The sequence below is a fragment of the Euleptes europaea genome, unplaced genomic scaffold (genome assembly GCF_029931775.1).
Source record: "Euleptes europaea isolate rEulEur1 unplaced genomic scaffold, rEulEur1.hap1 scaffold_33, whole genome shotgun sequence".
Classification (NCBI taxonomy): Eukaryota; Metazoa; Chordata; class Lepidosauria; order Squamata; family Sphaerodactylidae; genus Euleptes; species Euleptes europaea.
In genome coordinates this window covers 18,307-45,626 of record NW_026612275.1, presented here as the reverse complement: position 1 = coordinate 45,626, position 27,320 = coordinate 18,307, and the positions used below count along the sequence as shown (strand labels likewise).

The following is a 27,320-nucleotide window of genomic DNA, read 5'->3' as shown; positions in this document are numbered from 1 at the left end:
GAATGGCTTTTTTCCCATCACATTGTTGTGATTTGTGGAAAAGGGAGTTGCCAGGAAGTGTAGGTGTGCTTGCCAATGTTGCTGCATCGTCTGTCATTTCTATAGATAGCTGTTCTTGTACATTCTGCTGTGTTTCTGACTAAACTACAGGAAGTGTATAGGATCATGCTAGAATTAAACATAGCAAAACAGTCACTGGTATAGCGTGACCATATGACAAGCCATTTAGTTACATTGATTTGAATATGATTTGACATGCCTCACTTTAGTCTAGATTACATGTATTGTTTTTGGTTGGTGTTTCTAGGCTACCCCCCCAAACTAGACATCTGAGGGCTGATGTAAATGTGATGGTGGCAATGTGGAAAAAGTCCACAAATGTTTAGCTGAGATTGAATTCTACATGACTGTCACACATTTAAAAGGTTCTTAACACACAAACATAGTGTTACCTTTTGTGCAGTTATTTGTTTCTGTTTGAAATGGGTGTAATGTGTTGTGAGATAGTTTATACCAGGGGTCTGTAAACTGCGGCTCCCGAGCCGCATGCGGCTCTTTGGCCCGTTGAGTGCGGCTCTCCGAACTTGGTTCGGAGCCCCTGCTCTCGTGCCTGCTTGTGCCGGCAGCCGGGCTGCGGAGCCGGCGCGCCTGAGAGAGAGAGAGAGAGCAGGCGAGTGGGCGCGCTGTCTCTCCCTCCCCCCCCGCCGTGGAGAATGGCCAGGTCCCCCTTTCCCTTGACCTCAATGGTTGGGAGGCTAAAGCCTCCCCTCCCCTCTAGCCGCGCGATTGCTGGGCAGGCGGCTCGGCAGTTCCTGCCCCCCCCGCCCGCCTATCAGCTGTTAGGCGGGGCGGGCTTCCTTTGGTAGACCTGGCCTCCAGCTGAGTCCCAGTGGGAGGCCATGTCTACCCACTGGCTTTCTTGGTGGTAGACCTGGACTCCAAGGAGGGGAAAAAGTCCCCCTTCAGAGGCCAGGTCTACCAATTGGCTTCTATGGGCCTCTGGAGGCCAGGTCTACTGCCAAGAAAGCCAATGGGTAGACCTGGCCTCCCAACGGGACTCAGCCGGAGGCCAGGTCTACCAATAGGCTTTTATGGCGGTAGAACAGACCTCTAGACAAGGACCAGACAGGGAGGGGGAAATGGCAGGGACTTACAATTTAATTTTTATCAATAAATAAGATCACTATTAAGTATGATATCAAGTTTTATTCAGTGTACCTATAGTTTAATTAAGACTTAAAACTTTAATTAAAGTTTATTAAGTTAATAAACAGTGTACCTACCTATATAGTTTAAGTTTAAGAAATTTGGCTCTCAAAAGAAATCTCAATCGTTGTACTGTTGATATTTGGCTGTTTTGACTAATGAGTTTGCCGACCCCTGGTTTATACCAATGTAAAATGTACATAGATATGGTCCTAGTTTTAGAAATATGTAGTTCTCCCTGTGTGGGGAGACTTATGGTGACCCTATGAATTGATGGCCTCCCAAACATACTATTGTTAACAGCCTTGCTCAGGTCTTGCAAAGTGAGGGCCATGGCTTCCTGGATTCAGTCAATCCATCTTATGTTGGATCATCTTTTCATGCTGCCTTCAACTTTTCCTAGCATTATTGTCTTTTCCAGTGTCTTGGTTCCCCTTAGAATAATTTATCTGTTTCCTGTCTTATAATTAGTAGAATTTATCTGTTTCCTGTGAATAGATGATTGCACATTTGTAAAAAGTATGAGCCAGTATTAAAGATTCTCTCACTGATAACGTATCTGCCATTTTGGCATTTAATTCCCAATGAACTCGTTTCAAGTATGTACAAACTGCCTAATTATGTGGTTTGAAATGTTCATTTTAACATTTTGATGCTGTCACAACCTCTAAAAGAAACCTGATAAGTCCACAGTCATTGGATATATTTTTTAAAAAATCCAGGTTAAATGAATGTTGCTCTTATTTAACATTTGATATAACATTTAAGTGGCATTGTTTTATCTTGCGCAAAAGTCTCTGTATTTGCCAAGTTTCTGTGGTAAAGTTGTTCTTTTCAGGACTATGTGTTTAAAAAAACAAGTTTAAATAGCGAAACTATGCATTTCCTCTTTTCCAACCCCCATTAGTCTCTCCCCCCCCCACCAAATGTACACAGAATTTGTAAGTTTTCCACACAGCAAAGTCATATCAAATGACAACTGGCTTCTTCTTCTGGAGCATCAACTTTTCCCAGCTGTGCCAAAACTTAAACTTCATCATCTTCTACAGTACTGGCTATTCAAACAACGTTTTACTGGGGAGCGAGCCTTTCTGTTTAAAACATTATTTTAAACAGAGCATAAATTTTCTGCACTCTTCCTCAATCACCCTGGCACTTGGTTTTCACAGACTTCAGGAAAATACAGGATCACTGATTTCATATTATTCCTATTCTAGAGGCTTCTACTAGTCATAATAGGAAAACTATACATTATCATTAGATCTCCCAAGATGCAGCCATGAGGTGTGAAGCAGAAACAGAAATTGATATTTTAACAAGTGGTGCCATCAGGGATGGGCCTTGGGGTGGAAGTTCATGGGCTTAGCAGGGAGCCTCCCAAATTTCCTCTAAAGGGATTATCAACCCTTTTCCAGTCATCTCAAGCCAGTGTGCAGTTTGCCTTTTCACCACTACTGCACACTGACTTGACATTTTCATCACACTATCCCTTACAGCCCCAAGATTTCTTTCTTTCCCAGTCTCTGCCAGTTCAGACCTTTATCAGCCTATATTTAAAGTTAGGGATTTTTTGTTCCAGTATGCCTCACCTTGCACTTACCTCCACAGAAGTCCATTTATCAATTTGCCTACTCATCCATTTAGAGAGATCCTCCTGGAGCTCTTAGCAATCTGCTTTGCTTTTCACTATCCTGAATAATTTGATATCATCCACAGACTTGGCCACTGCACTGCTCACCCCCAATTCCAAATCATTTATGAACGAATAAAATAACACCATCCCAATGCTGATCCTTGGGGGAGCCAACTGCTTGCTTCCATGCATTGCAAGAGCTGTCCATTTATTACAACTCTCTGATTCCAGTCATTGAATCTTTTTTTAAAAACATGAAAGGATAAAGGGCCATGTGCTGGGCATGGATACTGGTGGTGAAGAGTTGTGTGTACTGCTGCATCATGAAACTATGTTTTTCTGTAAATATATCTGGTCTCTTCAAAATGTGTTGCAAAATGGTCTACTGGTGTCACTGTGGTATTTCAAAACAGGGATCTGTTATTCATTAAAATGGCTTTTAAATATTGTCCCTGATTTTACTGTGAAGCAGATCACAAGAATTGTAATATAGTAACAGCCCATTCCTAAGGGAAGCGGCTGTGCTGGTGGCTGGAGGCAGCGCCACCACACTGCCTCCAAAGGAGGATTCAGCCCCCCCTTACCTTTGAGGCCTGTGGAACCACTCCATTGGGTTCCACAGGGATACGCCACCTAAAAAACTAAAAAAGGTGGTGTATCTCGAGGTAAGGGCAAAGGGCGCTTAGGAGGCCACCTAAAGGCAGCTCCTCCTCTGGACCAGCCTGGGAACACCCGCTGGGAGGAAGTGCGCCATCAGGATGCTGGTGCAAGGCTATGCTGGTGTCCCTGGGCCGTGCTGCCACCGGGAGGATGGTTTGCGTGTCCGTGCCACTCTGGGTGGCGTAAGTGTGCTGGCGCAGGGAGTCTGGATGCTGGCGCAGGCTCTTCCTCACCTCCTATGGTCTTTTGCCTTTTCAGCTCATGAATGGGCTGTAAGCCAGTTTACTGGGAAATTACTGCAGTTCCCTTCAGATTTGGGTTAAAAGGGTGTTTGCAATCTATTTGCAATCTTACTTATTTGTGCATTGATCCACTTGAATGGCACAAATTATTACTCTGGCTAATAGTCATTATTTTAGTGTGAATCTCTTGGTATGGGACAGATTTATTATAGTTTAGTTTGAGACATCTCATGTTGAAATTAAAAAAACACCTTGTCCTCTATTTTGATATAAAGAAGTTTTACAAATATGACTTCCATGTGTGATCCATAATTCTAGAGATCATAGGTCTGTCCATTGATGAGATCTGTCTGTGAATTACAACTTCACTTATGATGTTGCAATTAATGCAGATATACAAACATCTGCAGGAATACCTACAAAACATTACATGTTCATTGGTCTTAAAGGCAAGTGTTAATTGAGATTAGAAATTAAAAGGAAGACAAACATTTTTTTGCAATTTATACCAAGATATTAAAACTAATCTCAAAAGTTTATTTTTGGTTTGCTTATAAATTGGAATAATTGGGTTTGTAACTTTTAGTCAGATCATCTTTTGTTTTTTGTTTTGCCTTCAAGTCACAGCTGATTTATGGCCACCCTGTAGGGTTTTCAAGGCAAGAGACATTCTGAGGTGGTTTGCCATTGCCTGCCTCCACATCACGCCCCTGGTATTCCTTGGTGGTGTCTCATGCAAATACTTGCCAGGGTCAAGGCTAAGAGTGTGTGACTGGCCAGAGGTCACCCAGCAAGTTTCCATGGCAGAGTGGGGATTTGAACCTGGTTTCCCAAATCCTAGTCCGACAACTTAACCACTACACACAGAAGTATGTTTGTGTGTGTTAAGTGCCGTCAAGTTGCTTCCAACTCATGGCGACCCTATGAATCAATGTCCTCCAAAACGTCCTGTATTTAACAGCCTTGCTCAGATCTTGCAAACTGAGGACTGTGGCTTCCTTTATAGAGTCAATCCATCTCTTGTTGGGTCTTCCTCTTTTCCTGCTGCCCTAACTTTTCCTAGCATGATAGTCTTTTCCAATGACTCTTGTCTTCTCATAATGTGACCAAAGTACGGCAGCCTCAGTTTAGTCATTTTAGCTTCTAGGGTCAGTTCAGGCTTAATTTGATCTATAACCCACTGATTTGTTTTTTTGTCAGTCCACAGTATCCATAACACTCTCCTCCAACAAACGGATAAAAAAGCATTTGTTCATTTTTATTTAAGAAACTTAGCATTTCTTTATTCCCTTGGCTCTTTCCCCCCTTTTGCAATTAAAAGCCATTGCTTTTGCTTCCTTGAATAAGTTACCATAGTGTTTTGGGCTGGTTCAGTGATGTTTACACTGTCTTAACTGAAAACACTCAAGAACTACAAGCATGCAAGAAATGAGATGTTTAATGATTTCTGATCTAATGATTTTTTCTCATGTGTGCTATAGAGGAAAATAAGTGTAACATGCTATGAATTTACTAGTTTTATCATGTGACAAATGATCTGCAATCTAATCTGACCCCTCTATTTGTAGGAGGTAGTACCTATGGCTTTCGGTGCAAGACTATTGGGAAAAGCAGCTGCAACAACTTAATAGTCACCAACAGTCCCATGATGGTTCAACGTCTGGGACCTCTGTCTCCTCCTGCAAACCAGGTCTCAACAGCATGCAACCAAATCAGTCCTAGCTTGCAGAATGCTACGAACTCAAATATACCTCCATCAGATACAAGGTCTTATGTTTCTTAACTTTAGTGTTTTCAAGTCTACATTGTTATATATAAAATGGAATATATATATACAAAATGGAATATATATATACATGTGTGTGTGTGTGTGCATATGTATATATACACACATAAAAGTGGAGGACCCGCAAGGATTCTCTGGGGCCACCTCACTTTCTCCTGTAGCCCCAAATAAACTTCATTTATAACCCACCTTTCTCCCCAGTGGGGACCCAAAGCAGTTTATGTCATTCTCCTGTGCTCCATTTAATCCTCAAAACTGCCCTGGGAGGTAGGTTAGGTTGGGAGTGCGTGACTGGTCCAAGCCACCCAGTGAACTTCCACGGCAAAGTGGAGATTTAAACATGGGTCTCCCAGATTTAAACATGGGTCGAATGACAACAGCACACTGGTTTTTTGTGGTGGTTGCTGTTTAACAGTAGCAAGTAGCTGGACCTAGATACGTCATAGACGTTTTGTGGTAGCATGCTGTCATGGATTGGGGAGGGGGGAGAATGATCTTTCAACAAAATTATGTCTGTCAGAAATTGGCACACAAAGGCTTAGTGAAGTAAAAGTTCAAAACAACAGATTTTATTAATAATGGCAACATAGGATAAGGATTTAAACAGGCAAACTTGGTTTCAGAATGGTAATAGGTTGTTCATAAACCAATAGAGTAGGCACTTCACACTTAAATATATGTACGATTGGTTGTTTTCAGATGAGAACTACGTTCTCTTCAAAATGCTGGATACTTGTTTTCATTGAGAGGCTTGCTTTAGTTCAGATTTCACTTGAGTTCTTAAAACACAAGGTTGCTTCAGTTTTCTGGAGTAAGGAACTACACGAATCACTTCACCATTTTAATCCTTAAACTGGACTGGGTTCACTCTGGACTCTAGAGAATAATTCTCCTCAACCCATTAGGGATCCCTCAATACACCTGAGTTGACTTCCCTCTTGCTGGTTTTGAGAACTCTTTTTCCCTCAGAGCTAGCTCCCAATTTCAATACCAAGTCACACTCTTTGATTTTAACTCCTGAGGACAAATCCTCCTCAGACAGCCCACAGCTCTCACTAGCTTCTTAAAGCTCTGTCCATACTCTCTCTCTCTCTCTCTCTCTCTCTCTCTCTCTCCCCCCTGAATTTTGAATGTTACTATTTAATTGGCCACTCCTAGAATTTTCTCTCTCTCTCTCTCTCTCTCTCTCTCTCTCTCTCTCTCTCTCTCTCAATCTCAATCTCAATCTCAATCTCAATCTCAATCTCTCATCTATCTATCATCTACAGTAGAAATGAAGGAATAAAAATGCCTTACTTAGTGTTATTCTTTTAGTATTTAATTATTGCCCCTATAAATTTTGCCACAGACAGAGTAACAGAATCATTTGTATCTCGTAGTAGCCATGTCACCTGCACCCTCGTTCTGCCAGATGCCTCGTTGGACCTTTCAATACTTTGTAAACAAAGTATCAATCAAAATGGCCCTCAGCTCATTAAATATAGGACACTCCATGATCATATGTTCTATAGTTTCAACTTTATGTGAGCATCTACATGCTCTAGTTTAGTACGCACTTTTTTATATCTGCCCTTTTTTATATCTGCCCAAGGAAGAACATTCATTCTTGCCAAAGTAAAAGCTCTTCTAAGTTTTGGCATTGTCAGGGGATAGAAATATTTCAGCAGTTGCATTGGAAGGGCAATACCCAAAAAGGAAGCTGAGCATACCCTACGAGCCCTAACAAATGTACAGTTAGAGTCCAATTCCTTTACTCGCATTTTGATTAGCCTAATTATTTATTTGGTATCTGTAGTCTTTACCGTGCCATTTGTAATTCCTAGACATTTCATTTTCTTTTCCAATAAATAATCCCATTGGCTAATGTGTGCATCTGCCTGTACAAGTCCAAGTAAAGTAGGCCTCCCCACAGATTTTAAGATCTTAACTTTACAAAGGAATACTTTTATCCATGCCTTAGCCTCCATTGATGATTCATCCAATTCAGCTCTCAGCACTATGCCTAGGTCGCATCTAGGAGTAGCCAGTAAGCATCAGAAAAAGTTGTGCTGAATGCAGTCATCCTCTCAGAGTCAACACCAATCAAAATTTTCACACCATACAAAAACTGATTTGAGACCTTGGCATTATATATCTTTAAAGCCAAGGGGACAAATTCGCCTCCTGCTGTATAAAAGTATTTTACAATTGTCCTCCTGACTTTCAAAGCATTATTCCCTACCAGGTCCATATGTGATTTCCATGTGAGGGATGCAACAAGATGAATTCCCAAGTATTTGAACTGAGTAACCTGTTCCATAGATTGACCTGCTATATGCCATCTGAAGATTTTCCTTCTTTTCCTTTTACTAAATATCAGAGCCTTAGACTTTGCTACATTAATAGATAGACCTTCATGGTTACAGTAGTCCTCAATTTTGTTATCAATTTACAGAGCCCCACAACTGATCTGGACAGCAACACTGCATCATCCACATATAAAATAATTGGGATTTCGCAATTGGATAAATACGGAAGATGGAAATAATTCCTCAAAAGACAAGGTCTAAATGTATAAATTAAACAATGGGGTGCAAGAATACACCCTTGTTTAACACCTTTGTCTAGGGAAAGTACCCCAGATAACTGGCCCAACTCCCCACACCTGACTTGGGCAATAGGGCAGCTATAAAGCTGTTGTATTAGATGAAGGAGGTGAGATTTAATGCCTTATTTATTTAGCTTTTCCCATAATCAGGGCCTAGAGATGATATCAAATGCTGATTTAAGATCCATAAAGGCAACTGCCAGTATGCCTTCTCCAGAGCTTGTATATTTATCTGCTAAGAATTGAAGGGTGTGTCAATGGTCAATTGTACTTGGTTCTTTTCCAAAACAGCCTGCTCATGCCCAAGGATATTATTTTCTTCAACCCAGGCTCTAAACTTCCCAAAAAGAGTTGAAGTTTAAAGTTTTCCAATGGTGGACACTAAACTTACTGGACAATAATTTGTCAGGTCCATTGGATCTCCCTTTTTATAAATGGGATAATTATTGCATTGCACTATGCTTCAGGGATGCTTCCCATCTTGTTTATATCTGTAAAGACTGGGGCAGAAACTGTGCCCACCAATCTGGCTCAATTTTAAACAATTTCGCTGGTATTAAGTCAGGACCAGGTGCTTTCCCCATTTTTTGTTGCTTACTCAAGGCCTTAATCTCACTAACTGTTACCGGGGGCCATTCCTTCATATCTGGCGGTACTTTCAGTCTGCCAGCCAAAATATCACCATTTTTATTTGAAAAAGTGGTAGTAAAAAAGGCTTCCCAGACAACTGCTGGATTGTGGCATGGCACAGGAAACCTTGTGTTTAGTTCTTTGGCTATTAAGGTCCAGAAAAGTTTGTCGTTTTTTGTGTTTACGGCCCAGAATAAACATTCCCATTCTTTTTTCTGGCCTTCAAGTTTCTTAATTTTTAGTAAATTTTTATATACTCTTTACAATTTCAAAATTCTTGGCAATACCTCTATTCTATTTGAGTTTTTAAATGGTTTATGAAGGCTCCTAATTGCCCTTTTGAATGCCTTGCAATCAGCATAATACCAGTTATTTCTACTGGGTATGCCATGTCCCTTGCCCTTTGCTCCGCCTGCTACCAGCATAGGCTGAAGGAAATCAATTAGTTAAATAAAAAGTTCCATATTTTCCATGTTCTTAATTACTTGGGAGCCTATATGACTAGTTTTTATTGTTCATTTGTGCTACCACTTTCTATTCCATAGCTTCATTCCACCTTAATGGTCTTAAATTATTATATGTCTGGGCTAAGGCTGTTTTTGTTACAGAGGGTGCAGCATGGCAAATGTGTGGATTAGGGTTGTGCATATTGATATACCTGAACCAAAAAGAAACCCAAAATTAGCTATTTCGACAATATTTGGGTTTTGGTTTTACTGAATGCCAAAACCAGGGGATCTCTCTGAATAGGCAATTCCCGAAAAAGCCAAATAATTATTCATCTTTTTCAAGTTAGACTATTTGCCTTTGCTCAGATACATGGCACTGTGCTTTCTCCCATTTTTCTATCTTTTGGGGCTGGTTTTGTTAGGGCGCCATAGTTAGGGCCCTTTTGATTTCGGGGTCGTGTAATAGGAGTTAACTGGGTCTGACCAACCATTCAGTGGGTTGATCTGGATCAAGCATAAGTGTTTTTTAAAAGATGGGGCTCACCTCATTCTCTATTCCTCTATTCTTCCTTATCTGTGGTAAAGTCTCCAAGTTTGTTAAGAGAGATGGCTTCCCTTTCTGACAGTATGACTGTATAGGAAATACCTGGTATCTTTTAAGGTACTCCTGCATAGAAAATATCAGTGTTCGTATCCGGGTGAAATACTTAAATCTAATTCTATCTCTCCTTAAAAGACCCGGGATATGTTTCACTAATTCTAAATCAATAGAAGAAGAATGCTTATGTAACAGATAACAAAGATGTTCTCGGGCAGCCCATTTGCTCATCCAGTTATCATCTGCCCATTACAAGGAAGGATGTTCAGCACTATTTTGTTACATTCAAGTATCAGGGGATGTGAATGAGGATCCAAATTTGATACACATTTCTAATTACCTTTCTTTTGCTTTTCCATGTTGGACACGCCTCCCTTCCCCTCCTTGCCCTTTGGTTGATATAACATCCCATCTCTTTGTTCGTATACCATTTGCGTTCCTGTTGGCAAAATAGGTAGTACTTCTGCCTTCACTTCTATGCTCTTATTTTCCTTCTTTCCCTTTGCTAAGAAGTTATCTATGTGTTTTGTCAAAAACGTTCTTTAGAGTATTATAAATTAGGATCATCTGAGATGCTAGTATCTCCAAATCTATTTGTTGTTTTTCCCGATCTTTGTTTTCCACCCCAAAAGATTGTCTAAAATGGCCATATGTGAAGGAGAACCCGGAAGGGGGTCTGAAGAAATATTTATAGGATGGGGGGGTGAGATCTCTACTCAAGAGAGAGGCAAATCTATTAGAAGTCTCTATGGTGAAAAAATTCTCCATCTTACTCTGCTTAGAGTGGGGTAAATCTCCATCAAGAGCTCATGACCTTTTCTGTCCCATTATTATATATAAACTTAGTTTATTAAGGCTTAATCAATTTAACTAGATAGATAGTTGAAATCAATTTAAAAGAGTTATTAACTCCCTTAGCTAAAAATTAACAAAATAAATTATAAAATAATTCTTTAATTCATTATTTCCTAATTTTAATTAATTATATTAAAACATGAATCAATAACTAAAATGGCTAAGGCTATCATAAAACAGAATTTATGTAATGACAACAGATAGGTATAAAAAAACTCTCCTTTTCACCTTAGCCCTTCACTTTAAAATCTTAAATACAAAACCTTGGAATTCTTAAAAAGCCTCAACCAGAAAAGCCTTAAAAGGTTATAAGAATTAAAAGAGTTAAAAGTTAAAAGCCTTGAAGGGGTTATAAGAGTAAAAAGAGTTAAAAGCCTTGCAGACCTTGAAAACAGCAGATTAAAAAAAGAACATAAGAAAGGCCATGCTGGATCAGACCAAGGTCAATCAAGTCCAGCAGTCTGTTCACACAGTGGCCCAACCAGCTGCCTCTAGGAAGCCCACAAGCAAGACAACTGCAGCAGCTTTATCCTGCCTGTGTTCCAAAGCACCTAATATAATAAACATGCTCCTCTGATCCTGGAGAGAATAGATATGCATGATGATGATGACTAGTATCCATTTTTACTGGTAGACATGAATACCCCTCTCCTCCATTAACATGTCCACTCACATCTTAAAATCTTCCAAGTTGGAAACCATCACCACATCCTGGGGCAGGGAGTTCCACAATTTAACTATGTGATGTGTGAAGAAATATTCCTTTTATCTGTTTTGAAACAGATAAACAGAAGTTGGAAACCATCACCCCATCCTGGGGCAGGGAGTTCCACAATTTAACTATGTGATGTGTGAAGAAATATTCCTTTTATCTGTTTTGAAACTCTCACTCTCCAGCTTCAGCAGATGACCCCACGTTCTAGTATTATGAGAGAGGTAGAAAAGCTTCTCCCTGTCCAATCTCTCCATACCACACATAATTTTATAGACCTCTATCATGTCTCCCCTTCTTTCCAAACTGAACAGCCCTAAGTGTTTTAACTGCTCCTGATAGACAATTGCTCTAGTCCCCTGATCATTTTGGTTGCTCTTTTCTATATCAACCTCTGCAATAACCTTTTTAAGGTGTGGTGACCAGAACTGTACACAGTATTACAAGTGTGGTCTCACCGTAGATTTGTACAAGGGTAGTATGATAGCAGCAGTTTTATTCTCTATTCCTCCTCTAATTATGGCCAGCATGGAATTTGCCTTTTTCACAGCAGCTGCACACTGGGTTGACATCTTCATTGAGTGATCCACTACCACCCCAAGATCCCTTTCTTGGTCTGTCGCTGCCAGCACAGATCCCATCAGTGTATATGTGAAGTTGGGATTTTTTGCCCCAATATGCATCACTTTACACTTGCTCACATTGAATCTCATTTGCCATTTTAATGCCCATTCTTCCAGTTTGTAGAGATCCTTTTGGAGCTCTTCATAGTCCAATTTTGTTTTAACCACCCTAAATAATTTGGTGTCATCTGCAAACTTGGCCACCTCACTGTTCACCCCCAACTCCAGGTCATTGATGAACAGGTTGAAAAGCACCGGTCCCAACACCAATCCCTGGGGGACCGCACTGCTCACATCCCTCCATTGTGAGAACTGACCATTGATTCCTACTCTGTTTCCTATTTTTCAGCCAGCTCTCAATCCATAAGAGGGCTTGTCCTCTTATCCCATGACTATGAAGTTTGCTTAGCAGTCTTTGGTGGGGGACTTTGTCAGAAGCCTTTTGAAAATCCAAATACACAGTGTCCACAGGCTCATTCCTGTCCACATGCTTATTGACACTTTCAAAAAACTCTAAAAGGTTAGTGAGGCAGGAGCTACCTTTACAGAAACCATGTTGGGTTTTGCTCAGCAGGGCTTGCCCTTCTATATGCTCTATATGTCATTTCCTGGGTCTCCCCAGAACATTTTTAATAAATGGGTGTTACATTGGCCATTCTATATCATTGTTAGGAGTCCAGCAATTTCGCATTTGAGTTCTTCAAGACTTGTTAGTTTGCAGTTTGTCTAGACATTCTAGAACTTCCTTCCTTGTTACCACTATTTGCCCCAGTTCCTCACTCTCCCCTCCCCAAAACATCTGTTCAGGAGAAGGTATCTGCCCTATATCTTCAACAGTGAAGACAGATGAGAAGAATTCATTTAGCTCAACCCTCTCACCACTCTGCCACACCCTAATAAGAGAGAGAGAAAGGAAATTTCTGCAACAAATATTAAGTTAAATACTTAGCTTATGGGTGAGGTGTATAAGGCAGCACCCAAAAGTAGAAGTCTTTGGCATTCGCCTTGTCAAGTTTGCTCAAGGTTGCTATAGAGAAATTTTAGGGAGGCAGAACAGCAAATGCCTGTTATGAATTCCCTTAATATTGTGGACACCAGCCAACAAAATGCTAACAAATAAAGATAATAAAACTGAAAGATAATAAATCTAAAAATAGAGCAAAATAAAACTGTCCATAAAACAACACTGCCACAACAGTGTTCTCAGCTCAACCGGAACCGGAAGCTCACTTCTTTAGCTGTCAACCAACTGGCTCCTAAACCAGAAGAACTTTCTGGATTCTTGCATTCTTCACACATGCCATGTGGTTGCTGCTGGGCCTGGCCCGATGAGTCCTCCCTCAAGGCCAAAACAGACCTGGAAAGGGACATTTCCCTCCCCTGCCTTTTAAAACTTAAAACTATATTAGCTAATGTATGTCATAGCCATCATCATCATAAGAGACATTTGCTAGTGCAGATAAAAATAATAACTCAGCATCTACAGTTTTGAACAAAAATGTAAAAGACAGTGGTTAAAAGATGGATCTTAATTGCTAATCATTATTTCTGCCACTTGTTTTCTATATATGTTAATTGTTTCATATTACTTCTAAGGTCTAGATTTTAAGTTGCTAAGACCCCATTCTTTTTCTCTTACTTGTGTTTATTACAGGTCACTCATGTCACGTGAATCTTTGGCATCCACAACTCTAAGCCTGTCAGAAAGTCAATCTATACAAAGTGTAAAACAAGAATGGTTTCATGGTTACAGGATTTTTCCTTCTCTTCCTTCCAACCAAGGCTCCCAAAATGGCAGTGAACTAGGGGATATCACAAGTGTCCCATCTGGAACATCCCTGTCCAACAATGTACCTAACTCATTACCATCTTACTTGTTGGGTATGGACCACAACCATTCACCCTATCCTAGTCCTCACTATTCTTCAAATAGGTCTCATTCTGCCAAAAAGAGGGCCCTTTCCTTGTCCCCATTGTCTGATGGCATTGGAATTGACTTCAATACAATTATCCGTACATCCCCCACTTCTCTTGTTGCTTATATTAATGGTTCAAGAACATCTCCATCAAATATGTCCCCTCAACCTGAGGTCTATGGGCATTTTTTAGGAATAAGGGGAAGTTGTATTCCCCAGAGTTGCTCTATTCCAAATCCTCAAAAAAGGTTTCTTGTGGCTAATGGTAGTGTTGCCCTCCCAGGGTGCAGTGAAAATGGAAACACTGAATACCAACGCATGCAACAGCTGGAGCAAAATAGCTTACAGAAAGCAGTCACAAACAACATGGTTGTTCAACAAGGTATGCCTGTGCTAGACAACCAATCTATAGGAATATTTAAAAATGGACAAATGGATGTTTTCTCTAGGAGTACAATTGATATTCCCTCTGCTCGTTCGCCGGCTCTCTCTGCTCTTCCTCCCCCACATGGTCCGCCTCCACCATACCATGCACATCAACATGACCTTGTAAACCATTCCCACCAGCTTTCCCTGCCACCAACTGCCAAAGGCCCTGTCTTAGATGAGGATGGTGAACTAGATGATTTTAATGGCAAACACTGCTGTCAATGGATAGACTGCAGTGCTACTTATGACCAGCAAGAGGAACTTGTGCGGCACATAGAAAAAATTCACATAGACCAGAGGAAAGGAGAAGATTTCACTTGTTTCTGGACTGGGTGTCCTCGAAGATACAAGCCATTTAATGCCCGTTATAAACTGCTGATTCATATGAGAGTGCATTCAGGAGAGAAGCCAAACAAATGTACGGTAAGTCTAAAATGTTTTAATGGACACAATGTTTAGACTGCTACAGGCATGTACATTTGGAGCAAATCCTATTTTATTTATTTTAGTTGTTCTGTCTCAGTTGTCCTCACTGGTAAGTAAACACAATTATTTTTCTTTTGTTTTCAAAATTCCTAGTTGTTTTAAATTCAGTATAAGGCCCTCAGATGACACTATCTTAAATATTTTCCTTAACAAAATACTAAATGATCTTGTCAGGAAAAAGCATTGGATTACTCTAGGCAGAATGTTGACTGTAAGAGCACACTCAGGGCCAATTTAGGGATGTAAATTCACTTACAGTTCACTGTATTATAAAAACGATTGGGGGAGAGATTAAAGAAAATTGAGGCTGTGGTTCTGAAGAAGAGAAAGTTATTGTTTGCATAACCCCTTGCCTCTGCCTAATCAAACCACCCATCCAGGTTGCTGTTAGCAGTGGTAAGGGGGAAAGGCAGGCACCTTAATCATCTCAAGTCATTTCAAGTCTCCTTGCAACTGCTTTTTAAGACTAAACTACATATTGAGTGATCCTATCACAGAATACGAATTGCTGCTGAGATCTGAAATGTGAGAATCTGGACTTGGGTACTGAACATATCTGGCAGTGTTACTGGATAAGTATGGGGTCTAGAATCCTCTAATTTTACTGCACCCCCTCCCAGTATGGTCTCCCAGTATGAAGTTATCAGTGAAGGCAATGATGCCAATCAATGCAGAAATCTATGAAAGACTCTTCCAGGCTGTGTCACAAATCTGAAGTAGCCTAGAGCCTGAGTCTTAATATGAAATTAACTGGATTTTTTTACATCCTGTGGATATAATTTTACTCTGTGTTTTTGGGGATAAATTAAGGATCAGATAGTCAAGGAGAACTTTCTCATCACATAACACACAACTCTGCAAAGATTTTGATAGGATTTAGTGCTGCTTCAAATGGTATCACCCCAAAGCACTTCCTAAAGCAGAAAAATACACTAGCCTGTATCAGACGCCCTTTTAAATAAAAAGGCTTTACAGTGTCTCCAAAACCATATGCTTCCTAACTCTCTGTTTCAGAGGGCTGGTGGTATAGCACATTCAAGCCATAGCCAATCTAATTGATTTAAGGAATAGTACTGCTAGAAGAGAGCTCTGAGGGAGTGTTCAGGTTCATACTGGGCAAGATGATCAATCAAGTAATAAGCAGGCAAATGCCTTTTCTGCTACTGTCATGTCAGAAGCTGACCTGGAATGTCACTCTCCTATAGCAATGGAAATTCAGACGTAGAAACTTAAACACCATTTTAATGTATTAAAATGGGACTGTATCTGCAATACTTTAGGATAAACTATCCTGTTTCATTTACCAAAGAAGTGTCAGGATGTAAACAAATTTGTTCATTAAACTATACATTCCCCCAAAACTCCAAGTCTAAGCAAAATTTTGAAAAAATCCTGGAGTTTCTAATTTTAGATGAGCAATGCAGATGAGAAATGCTGTAAAAATGTACAGATTGTACACTATTTCATAACAAACAAGTATATTTTCTAGAAATAGCTGCTGGACAGAGTTCAATTGAGAAGAATTTATTTATTTTCCTATATGGTGCGTGCTGAATAAAATATATTCAAATTCTTCCATAGGAAAGACAATTTTATCCAGCCTCCCCCATCCCCAAAAGAGGTTCTTTTGTATTCTCACATCCCTCCTCATATGTACACACAGAAGAACAGAATCCTTAAAAATTAAACATCTATTAGTAAAAAGAAAGCAAGGAAATTGTCAGCCATTATACCAATAACTTAAAATGTGACATAAAATGCCTCCCTAATTTCTAATGCAGATTAATGGTTTATAGTCCTTGTACCTAGTTGATATTTTCTGCTCAAATCCTTTATAAGAATGTGACTTTTTTTGAAATTTTAAATTACTTTGGGAAAAAATATCAAAGCTCTTAGAAATCTTAATGGTGAGATGATAGCTTTAGCAAGCACAAGCTAACCTAAGGAAGGATTTACTGCTCTGCAATTTTTGGCTTTAAAATGGCATCAAATTTACATTATAATACACAGAGGTTGTTTTTCTGTAGCAGTCTCCCCCCCCCCCCAACTATAGGACTCTTTATTGGCATGTGAGATTTTGATGTCTCACCGAAATGAGGCAATTGGCATGGCTCTTGTATCTTTCACAGTTGCCCATGAGATAGGCATACAGCAGGTGAAGCTTTCCCCATTATTGCCATGCCAAGAAATGCTTTACCTGCTGCACACCTGATAAAGGCAGAAAAGACCGGCCCCCCAAAAAATGACAATGGCAGACCTCCAGCAAGGAGTGAAACGTATTAAGGAGGAGGCAACACACAACTCATAGATATCCAGTGGAAGGAACACAAGTTATATGAGGGCCTTTGTGTATTAACAGAGATTAAGTTTTAAATTAATGCTTCTGGTTCATGGCCCGTGTAGATAATGCCACACTTCTCTGCCAGGCTCAGTAAGTTCCAAGTCAATTACCCAAACAGTTAAAATACAGCAGTAATATATGCTGATGTACAATTATAGATATGTTGATTTATACCTACTACTAGCCCTGACCTATATGGTCCAGGCAAGCCTGATCACCTGTGACTTGACAGCACTTTACACACATACACAGACACACACGTGCACAAAGCACAAATACAGTGTCCCCTAAATCAGCTATCAGTTGTGGCTAAGCTGCACTGAAAGTGTTAGGGCTTCATTAAATCATTGGGGGAGGGGGTACGGTTGCCAATTGTCCAGGGGGAAAAAAGCCCTGTTCCTTTAATAAAGGTTTAATATGCAGAAATGGGCAGTTGAAGCTTTTTGTGGAATGGAGCGCAATAACATCACCTGCTAATTGCTGCCCATCAAACTTCTATTAAAGGGACAGCTAGAGGGGCTAGTTTAAAAGCTAACAACTCTACAGAGAAACTCTGGTTACATTAATCTGCTGCAGCAGAACCAAACTGGATTCTTGTGGCACCTTCAAAATGAACAAATTAGTATTCTTGTACAACCTTTGTGAACTAAAGCCTAATTCATCAACTGCTAGTCCACAAAAGCTTATGCTGAAATACAACTTTGTCAGTCTTTCAGGTGGCACAAGACCCATGATGACTGACTTGTTCCATTAATTTCTGAGTAATAGTCCAAACCTTTAAAAAAGTCCCACTTTCTTTAGTGAAGCTTACCGTACTTCCAGCTAAGGATTGCTGCTGGGCAGCTCCATCCCAAAGATGCTTGTACCACTACTCATTATCCAATGCTTGCTCAGCAGAGAGCAAATATATAACCTTTGGGCTTTGTTCATACCTGCCCCATCCCATCATGCAGATTTCATCTAGACACCAATTCAAACATTCAGTTCTCTCCCCCCCCTCCCGCGGGAGTTGCATACAAAGATAGCTGAGTTCAGTAACAAGCAGGAGATAGGAACTGATCCCTGTCTACCAAACCCCAGCAACACAGCTGTAAATGAATCCACATATTTATTGAGCAGCATCAGGCATACTGGCAGCAAATCAGATGAACAGCGTTGCTGTGGTTTTTGGAACAACACTGTTCCTTAACCCAGGCCAGTATTTTAGATTGTCTGGGATTAACTATATGTTAATCCACTCCAGAATTACCATTGGACTGAGAAGACAAAATCAGCTTGCAAAGATGCAGGAGTTAGGCTAGAATAAGAGAAATTGCAACCCCATAGAATGCAGCTGGAAGCACATTAGTGACTGCAGCCATTGGCTATGATGCAAGCTTGGAAGATAGTTTGCTTTGGACTGTGAATGGAGTGCATCCTTGACTCTCCCTCTGTTTGATGGCTTCTTCCAACAGTCCAAAGAGACAGAAGGACTGTAATGGGCAACGCTGCACCATAGCAGTAAACAGCAAGAGGCCCAAAGCTCTGTGCATGGTGTTCTTGCATCTTTCTCCTCTACCTTCCCATATGGTGGGATACACCTATTGGAGATTACAGTTTAATTTCTGATCCAATAGTTAGCTGTTCTTTGAAGAGAGTTGGGCTGGAATTGTGTCTGCTGAGTCTGCTTATCCATGGGGCTCTGATTCTGCAAGCCAGTAGGTATCATGGATATTTGACCACCAGTAGCACAGATTAGAGTGGAGTGGCTGGTAGTATGCTTTCTGTAGAAGTCCCATCACCAAAGTACTCCCAGGTACTGTGTGAGTGGCAGAAAACCAGATAGATACAGTCCTGTGCCATGAACTATCAGTTTCCAGGCCAGGGATTATATGCTGTTTAGGAGGGCTATGTTTGGCTGCATATATAGTACCCCAAACTGTGCCCAGGGACTCATGGGCAAGGTAGGAGGCTGAACAAGGCTTGTACCACTAGTCATTATCTGGTTTAAGTTGCAAGTTGTAGTTTCACTTTCCATATGTTTAAAGCTATACTAGGATTCTTACTGGCATAACATTATGCTGGTGTGGTTGGGTATGACTGGGGCTGGCAAGTCTTAGGATGCTGACTAAGCCTCCCACCTCTTCCAGTTAGGGTTGCCAACCTCCATGTACTAGCTTGAGGTCTCCTCCTATTACAACTGATCTCCAGCTGATAGAGACCAGTTCACCTGGAGAAAATGGCCGCTTTGGCAATTGGACTCTATGGCACTGAAATCCCTCCCCAAACCCCACCCTCCTCAGGCTCCACCCCAAAAACCTCTCACTGGTGGTGAAGAGGGACCTGGCAACCCTACTCCCAGCATGCCCATAATCCTGTCCATTGTATGTTGGTGATAGAGTTACAAAGCCAGCACAGTACTGATGTACCTTAACACATCAGTACTGAGTCACCATCCTAAACTATTCAGAGGCAAGTCTAAAATGCCACTCTTACTCTTGATCATCTTTAGCTGGGTTGGAACTTTTTACAGTGCAAATTGATCCAGGTTAAGGGTGCAATCCTGTGCATACCTACCAAATCAACATAGGCTTTTTCCAGAGGGTGAGAATTCTCTGCTTTCATTGTTGCGGTGTGTGTCGGCAACAGATCTCCCACACAAGGAATCTGAGCACTTTTCTCTCCCCCCCCCCTTTTCAACTTCCACACATGCTCTGAAGCACTTTGTGTTGGCTGTCAGAACAGTGTTCATCATGGCCACCGTGGTGACTCACCACAATTTTCTTTCTGTCGCCCCCCCCCCGCACAGTATGTCATAAATAGTGTCCTTCCACCTGAACTGCTGCCGTATAATTCCCCCCCATTTAGCTGGTACATGGAGAAATTATTTATTTAATTGTTTTTTTTTAAAAAAATGTACCCCGCTGTGTCCCAGCCAAGGCTGGGCTCAGAGTGTCTATTACTGCATTGTGGACTTTGAAACAAATGACTGAACAGTAAACTTTCACCCCATAGCAGCTATCTTGCAGCTTCCCCTACCAATTCCTTTCCATGCTATCTGGACAAAACTGCCAGCATGTTTCCCCTTATATCTCTGCAATGAAAAGGGCTGGAAATGTATTTTTTTTAAAATGGAAACTGGGAATTCAGAAGAATTAAAACTTTGAAATGGAAATAAATAATTGGCAACAGATGGTTATAATGTTATTGTGCAGCAGTGCAATAGTAACAACTCACAAAAAGTCCTCTGGTGTCTCTGCAGGAAAAAAATGGTGGAGAAATGGCACCCACAATGGGTTGACAGTGAGAAAATGACATTAATGTGGGTGGGATCTTTCAAAGGCAGGAAAATGTATGCCACGTCTTCCAGACACCACAATATGGCCTTGGACAGAGTTGTTCCAAAAACAAGAGAATAAAACAAGTTTGGAGAAGAGTTTTTTCAGGATGGGGAGAACCTGGGCAGAGGATTATTACAACACAATGTCATGTGGATTTTCCCTCCCCCAAGCTCTTCAGTTTGGAAGCCATAGCAGAGAAAAATCTTGGTGTGGAAACAGCCATGCTTGTCCTTTCTGGATGCCCCTAAATGCAGCAATTTCTCTATTATTATTGTTATTGTTATCATCATTTCATTTCAATGGGCTTAGACTGGAGTAACTCTGTATAGGATTGTACTGGGAGAGCACTTTTAGTTTTAAGGCAAATACTTTGGCTTATGAATTTTAAGGACTGCATTAATACATAGCTTTACTATATACACTTTAATAATGAGACTGTTATTGAATTGTGTACATCATTATACACATATCCCTTAAAAAAAAAAAGAAATAGCAGATGATCTTATAACATGATCTGAACTTCAACAGGAAATACCAATTGGTGGCAGTAGAAGGTTTTGGAATTTTTCTTGTCTTTTGTTCATGACAATTTGCAGATATGTACATTCTTCCAGGTTCAGGATTTCTGTATGGGAAAATCTTATGAATGTGGTTAATGTAATTGTTTTCACTCTTCCCATTTTCCCCATGAACTTAGTTCATTTTTATAAAATTATTATTTTTGTTCTTAAGTTCAGCTGTCAAATGAATAGTATTTAAGTAGCATTCTGTGTGTTTTATGCAAATGACAAGCACAGTAATAACTCCGGTAGAATGGGGAAAAATATGTTTCTGCAGGAATATTGAAATATCTTCTGCTCTGTTCACATTTTCATAGACAAACAGTAGAATATTGCTGAAATATCCTATTTATTATTGTATTATAAGAAACATCGTCAATAAGTTTTTGCTGCTAATAATATTTTTGAAGGGTAGTATGCTGGCCCCAGGGATAAAATTTTTGACAGGAATATTATCGGGTATTAATACACATTCAGATGCAGGTTTGAAGGGTAATTTTTAAAAGTATTTTTTTATTATCCTTGACTCTATCTAATATGATTGAAACAATCAAGCATATAAAAACGATTAAAAATAGAATAAAATCGTATAACACATGATCCTAAAGTAAAGGTTTTAACTATAGTTTAAAGTTATTATTCTGTGTCTTTAAATTAAACTTTCAAAGGACTTCAAGTTAATCACTTGCTTCATTTATTAGGGTTGAGGACAAGAAAGTCAAGATAAATGACCACAAAATGTGAAAAAGGAAAATTTGACCTCTATAGCAGTGTGTGTGTGTGTGTGTGTGTGTGTTATATAGCAAATAGTCAAAGTCAAATAGACTGCTTGACATAATGGGTCTTAGTCTGATCCAGCATGGCTTTTCTTATGCTCTTATGATTTCTAACACCATGATTAAAACAATTTTGAGGATATCTAAGGAACATAAACCTACTCATTAGGTTCTTGCTCTAGACCTCTTCTCCCAGCAAATATTCTATATTTATTGGCCTTGAGTGATGACTGTGTTGTGTTGATGGAAGTTGTCTTAAGACTGAAAAGAAATCATGACCTATCTGTAGTGATTAGCGACTTATATATTTTACCAAATATAGAAGGTTGGTGTCCCAGTTAAAATAACTTTAATACATCTCTCAAAAACTAGTTTCACTAAATAAAACTGGTTGATTCACTCAACTCAGTTCACTAATATTGCAAATGTGTCCATGAATAAAACCACCAAACATGTTTCATCCAGCATCTTTTGCAGTAGCCATAGCTAAAAAGCAACAAGGACCCCAACTTAAAAAACTCATCTTCTATTATGATGTGTGGGATCTTTTGACTTCTGCATCGATACAGGACATTTTATATAGTGGTATAGCTTATTTGTAAGTCATGCACTTTCATTGCTAATTTGCATGTGCATGCTGAGGTTTGTGCAGATTTTCATAAATACGGCTTTGAATACTTTCAGAAAATGCAATTTTCAAATTTGGGCTTAATTACTTTTCAACTATAGCTATTATGGAAAATGTTGATGAAAAAGTATTAACATTTATTCACTAATACATTCTGAATATTATTGAATAATTATATAAGTATATTATTAATTGTATAGTTTGTATGGACTGAACTTTTTGCTGTGCTGTCACAAATTATCTTTTTTGGGGGGGTGTACAAATCTTGTTAAAATGGATAGTTTATCATTGGGGCCTCTGTGCATTCCCACATGGGACTGTGCAGGTGCAGGCCAGCCACAGAGAGGACTTTACAAGCTTTTCTTTCTATATATAAATTTTCAACAGAATAAAGGAGCGAACGTAAAAGAAAAGGGATGAGGGGAAATAGGGAGTACAATAATACATCAAAAATATTACATCCACTGTTCAATTATGTAGAAGAAAAAGTATATATACTGTGTGGGAATATGTCTTTTATCCCAATTTAACCTCTAACATTATAAAATGTGATAGATATATTCTCTATTTCTATATATTTTTAAACGAAACAAAAATACCTTTAAAAACACATTTTTAATATTATTCATATTGAACTCCTCACAACTTAGACTGTTTTCACATATGCATAATAAAGCCTCCAAGAATTTAAAAACAATTGTTTAAAAACAGTTCTTCTCTAGGGGCGTTTATGCTTGGTAACTAGCAGCGCATTCCAGGCTGAAGTGCCCCACATATTTTTTTAATTTCTTCACGCTGAACTGTCATTCTATTTCGGCGCATACCTGCTTCGCATTACTTAAGAGCCCCTTTAATTCGACCCTTTGTGTTTGCTCCGCCCCCACATCGAAGAATTTCCAGAAAGAAGCATGCAGAATCACAGCTGCGGCTTAGCTAAACGACCATTGCTAATAGCTATGCAAACAAAGAAGCAGGCGAATGTGGGGGGGTGGAATTTGTTTGACTTCTCCTCTTGTGTCGGGATGATGAATAGTCATTTTAAAGGTCGCATTTAAAAAAGCAGCTTTGAGCGAGCATCAAAATCGACCCTGCATAGATGGCCTAGGTCTTTTGTTTACTAAATTGGTCAGTTTTGCCATGACAGTATATTCTGCCAAGAAGAAAATGTATTGTATATGGTCGTTGTCCATCACAAATAACTAAAACACAGTAATACAACAAACAGTAGTACATACATACATACGATTGGCTAAAACATGGTAATACAGCAATATAAATAAAATAAACGAGCAATTAAAATATTATAACAGATACCAGAATGTCCTCATTCACTGTTTTAAACTTAATAACTCCTTCAGAAACCTTAGATCTTATTTTCTTTGCTGCTACGGCAAACAAAGAAACCCTATGTGTTACATGAGCATCGATGTCAGTCAGCAGAAATTTGATTTTCTCCTCATCTGAATATACCATAACAACAGATAATATTCCTGCTAATATTTGGCCCTAGGACCATCATACAGGGGGCAAAAAAGGATATAATGAGGTAAGCCAGTTTTGAGGATCCACAAATGCACACGCATTGTTCCCTTGGTAATCGAGAATATCTACCAGTCAGTAATGCCATTGGCATGGATTGGAAACGCAATGAAGTAAAAGATGCTCTAATGTTAGCATTTACGATATTAACTAGGTAGAGGGTTCTAGAGTGGTAATTTTTAATTAGTTTATACCATGGTGCTCCTTTAGATTTTAAGATTACTGAATGATCTATCAAAGCATCAGCCTTATAATCTCAATCTCTAAACTGGTGATTATCACTTGAGACTTCTAGAAGGTCATCTGGGATGGAGTATTTTAAGAGAATACTATTCAAAAATCTTTGGATAACAATAAGATAAAAGATTGTTGGCGTAATTAATTAGGTCCAAGTAAATTAGTTCTCTTCCAAGATTTTAAAACTGCTAAATGAGCCCAGGCCCTAAGAGAAGGCAATCCTACTTCTGCTCTCATCAGGGCTGCTGGAGACCCTCTAGGAAGAATTAAAATACACCTTAGAAATTGGTTTTGGATTATTTCAAGGCTTGATAAATTATCCTCATTCCACCCCCACACTTCAACTCCATAAAGGAGATGAGGGATGACCTTACTTTCGAACAGTTTCAAAGCTGGATCATTTAAATGCCCTCCTTTTGAGTAATAAAAGCTCAGAATAGACCCCGCTATCCTTAACGCTGGGGATTTCACTGTGGCCAAATGGTCCTTCCAATTTAAAGTCTCCTTAAATTTCACACCAAGATATTTAAATTTGCTACATTGTGCTATTGGGTTGCCCAGAATGTTCCAGGAAGATGTTTTTGCTCTTTTCCTCCTAAAAACCATTACTTTTGTTTCCCCAAAGTTGATGTTAATATCCTCTTCCTTACAGAACAATCCCAGTAGTTGTAATGATCTTCTCAGACCTATTTTGGTCAAGGAGATTAGGACCATATCGTCTGCATATAACAAGATTGAAAATTTTTGTTGTCCCAAGGTGGGTGGAACAAATTGCAGGCCAGATAGACTCTCCACAACATTATTTATATACAGGTTAAGCATTAAAGGGGCCAGCACACACACCTGTTTCATGCCCTTACAAGTTGGGATTTTATTAGTTAGGGAACCAGAGATTTCTACGCTGATTTGGATGAAAGTATAAGTGTGTAGCTCATGTATCAAAAATAACAGCAGCTTATCGATGTTCATATCTAGCTTTAACCAAAGACGGGATCTATTAATAGAATCAAAGGCGGCCAAACCATCAAAGGCAACGTATAGGGCTTTCGTCGGACTATTTACTCCAGAGTGGGCCAGTTGATAAAGAATTTGGCATTGATCAATGGTGCTGGAACCTTTTCTAAATCCCGCCTGTACAGGATGTATTATATGGTTCTCTGCCACTCAGTCTTCTAGTTTAGGCAGAAGGTATTTACCATATAACTTGGCCGCTATATTGAGTAAGTTTATTGGCCTATAATTTTGTGGAGCCTTTCTATCCCCTTTTTTGTATATAGGGACAACAATACTTTATTTCCACCCAGGGGGGATAGCTCCTGTTTCATTAATCTGTGAAGAAACTCTAGCCAAGACTGGAGACCACCAGTTGGAAAAAACTTTATATAAGTCTGGGGGTATTAGGTCTTCCCTGGGGGATTTTCCAGAAGTTAATGAGGCAATTAAGGCCCTAATTTCAGACTCCGAGACTGGAGCCCATTCAGGAAGACCCAAAAAGTCCAAAAGGAGATTCTGTTGGTGATGACTGTCCACAGCAGAGGGCAATGTTTGAGTACCAAAGACATTGCTAAAATACAGAAACCATACTCTCCCTGAAATATGCGCATCAATCTGACTGGAAAAATTCCTTGTGCTATTTGAGTGTGTGTGTGTAAAGTGCCTTCAAGTCGCAGCCAACTTATGGTGACCCCTTTTGGGGTTTTCATGGCAAGAGACTAACAGAGGGGGTTTGCCAATGCCTTCCTCTGCACAGCAACCCTGGTATTCCTTGGTGGTCTCCCATCCAAATACTAACCAGGGCTGACCCTGCTTTGCTTCTGAGATCTGACGAGATCAGGCTAGCCTGGGCCATCCAGGTCAGGGTGCTATTTGAGACCAGTTCCCAAAAATGCTGATCCCCTACTGCTCGCTCCAACTCCTTCCACAGAGGTTTAGTGTGTTCCATTTTCTTTTGCTTGAGTAAATTTTTATACTGAGTCCTGAGTTTTAAAACACAAGACATCAGTGTCCCATCTGAACTCCTCCCCACCTGCCTCATTAAAGAAACTAGTTCTTTCTTAGATGCTTTGCACTCATTATCATACCAACCATTTTTAACATATAATACTGGTTTTATAGGTCTATTATTTATTAATAGAGGCTTGAAGTAATTATTGATGGCATCACATATTTTTATGGCATTGGTGCCATTGTGTGTTAGAGCTGATCTCAGTAGCTCTAATTCTGGATTTGTAAAATATTAGGAATAATTTGTTATGTAAATGCTCCAACCATTTAAGTCTCCTGAAACCAGGGACTATATGCTCTGCATATTCCAGAGCTGGCCTCATTAAGATGTTAGGTTTGGTTTTAAGCAACAAACTCTGCAGGCAATGGTCACTCATATAAAAATCAAAAACCTCATACTTAACCACCAAATTTATTTAACTATTGGATATGGCAATGTAGTCTATTGTACTTGCCCTACAGGTTGATAGATAGGTGAAAGTCCCCCCTAATGAATCGAACATGGTGCCATGCAATACATATAAATTATTCAGTGAGAACAGCTCCAGAAATATTTGTCCGAACTTGTTAATCACCACATTCTTTGCGGAACGAGCTAAAGGATTAACATGAGCTGTCAAGCCGGCTCTATCATCTGAGCCACTCAACCCAATTCTTGTGTTAAAATCTCCACATAATATAATGTGAAGCTTTGGGTGGAGACTCATTGATTAAAAAAAATCAGTTAAGGACTCCCAAATTCTCCTTTTTTCTTGTGGTGCAGGACCCCTACGTGGGATATACACAAGCTTCCGAAACTGAAACGTTTGATCGGTAAAGTCTGAAAGTTATTATTCCAAGTGTTCTCTAAGACTTGTATTTCCACTTTTAAATCAACTGTGACAAAAGTTACCAATCCACCCCGCCCACGACCTTTTGCGTGTGTTTTAGTTTTGCATGTGTTTTAGTTGCTGGCACATGAAAGGACCTATAGCCCTGAATAAATGGAGGATCAGAATTTTGGATCCACGTTTCCTGAAAGCAAAGAATATCATAAGTATGCAAAAAAATTAAGAAATCTGGATCATGAAGCCTATTTCTCCAGCCCCCCAGGTTCCAGGATA

General features: G+C 39.7%; 1 protein-coding gene across 1 annotated transcript in view; it reads left to right on the top strand.

Moving 5' to 3' along the window:
- LOC130493110 (zinc finger protein GLIS3-like) overlaps positions 1–27,034 on the top strand; it is a 113,003-nt gene extending 85,969 nt beyond the window's left edge. Inside the window, exons 2-4 of the mRNA XM_056866862.1 lie at positions 5,310–5,508; positions 13,636–14,749; positions 26,981–27,034. Of these exons, the coding sequence (XP_056722840.1) occupies positions 5,310–5,508; positions 13,636–14,749; positions 26,981–27,034 (1,367 nt within the window). The remainder of the gene's footprint in view (positions 1–5,309; positions 5,509–13,635; positions 14,750–26,980) is intronic.
- The last annotated feature ends 286 nt before the right edge of the window (positions 27,035–27,320 follow it).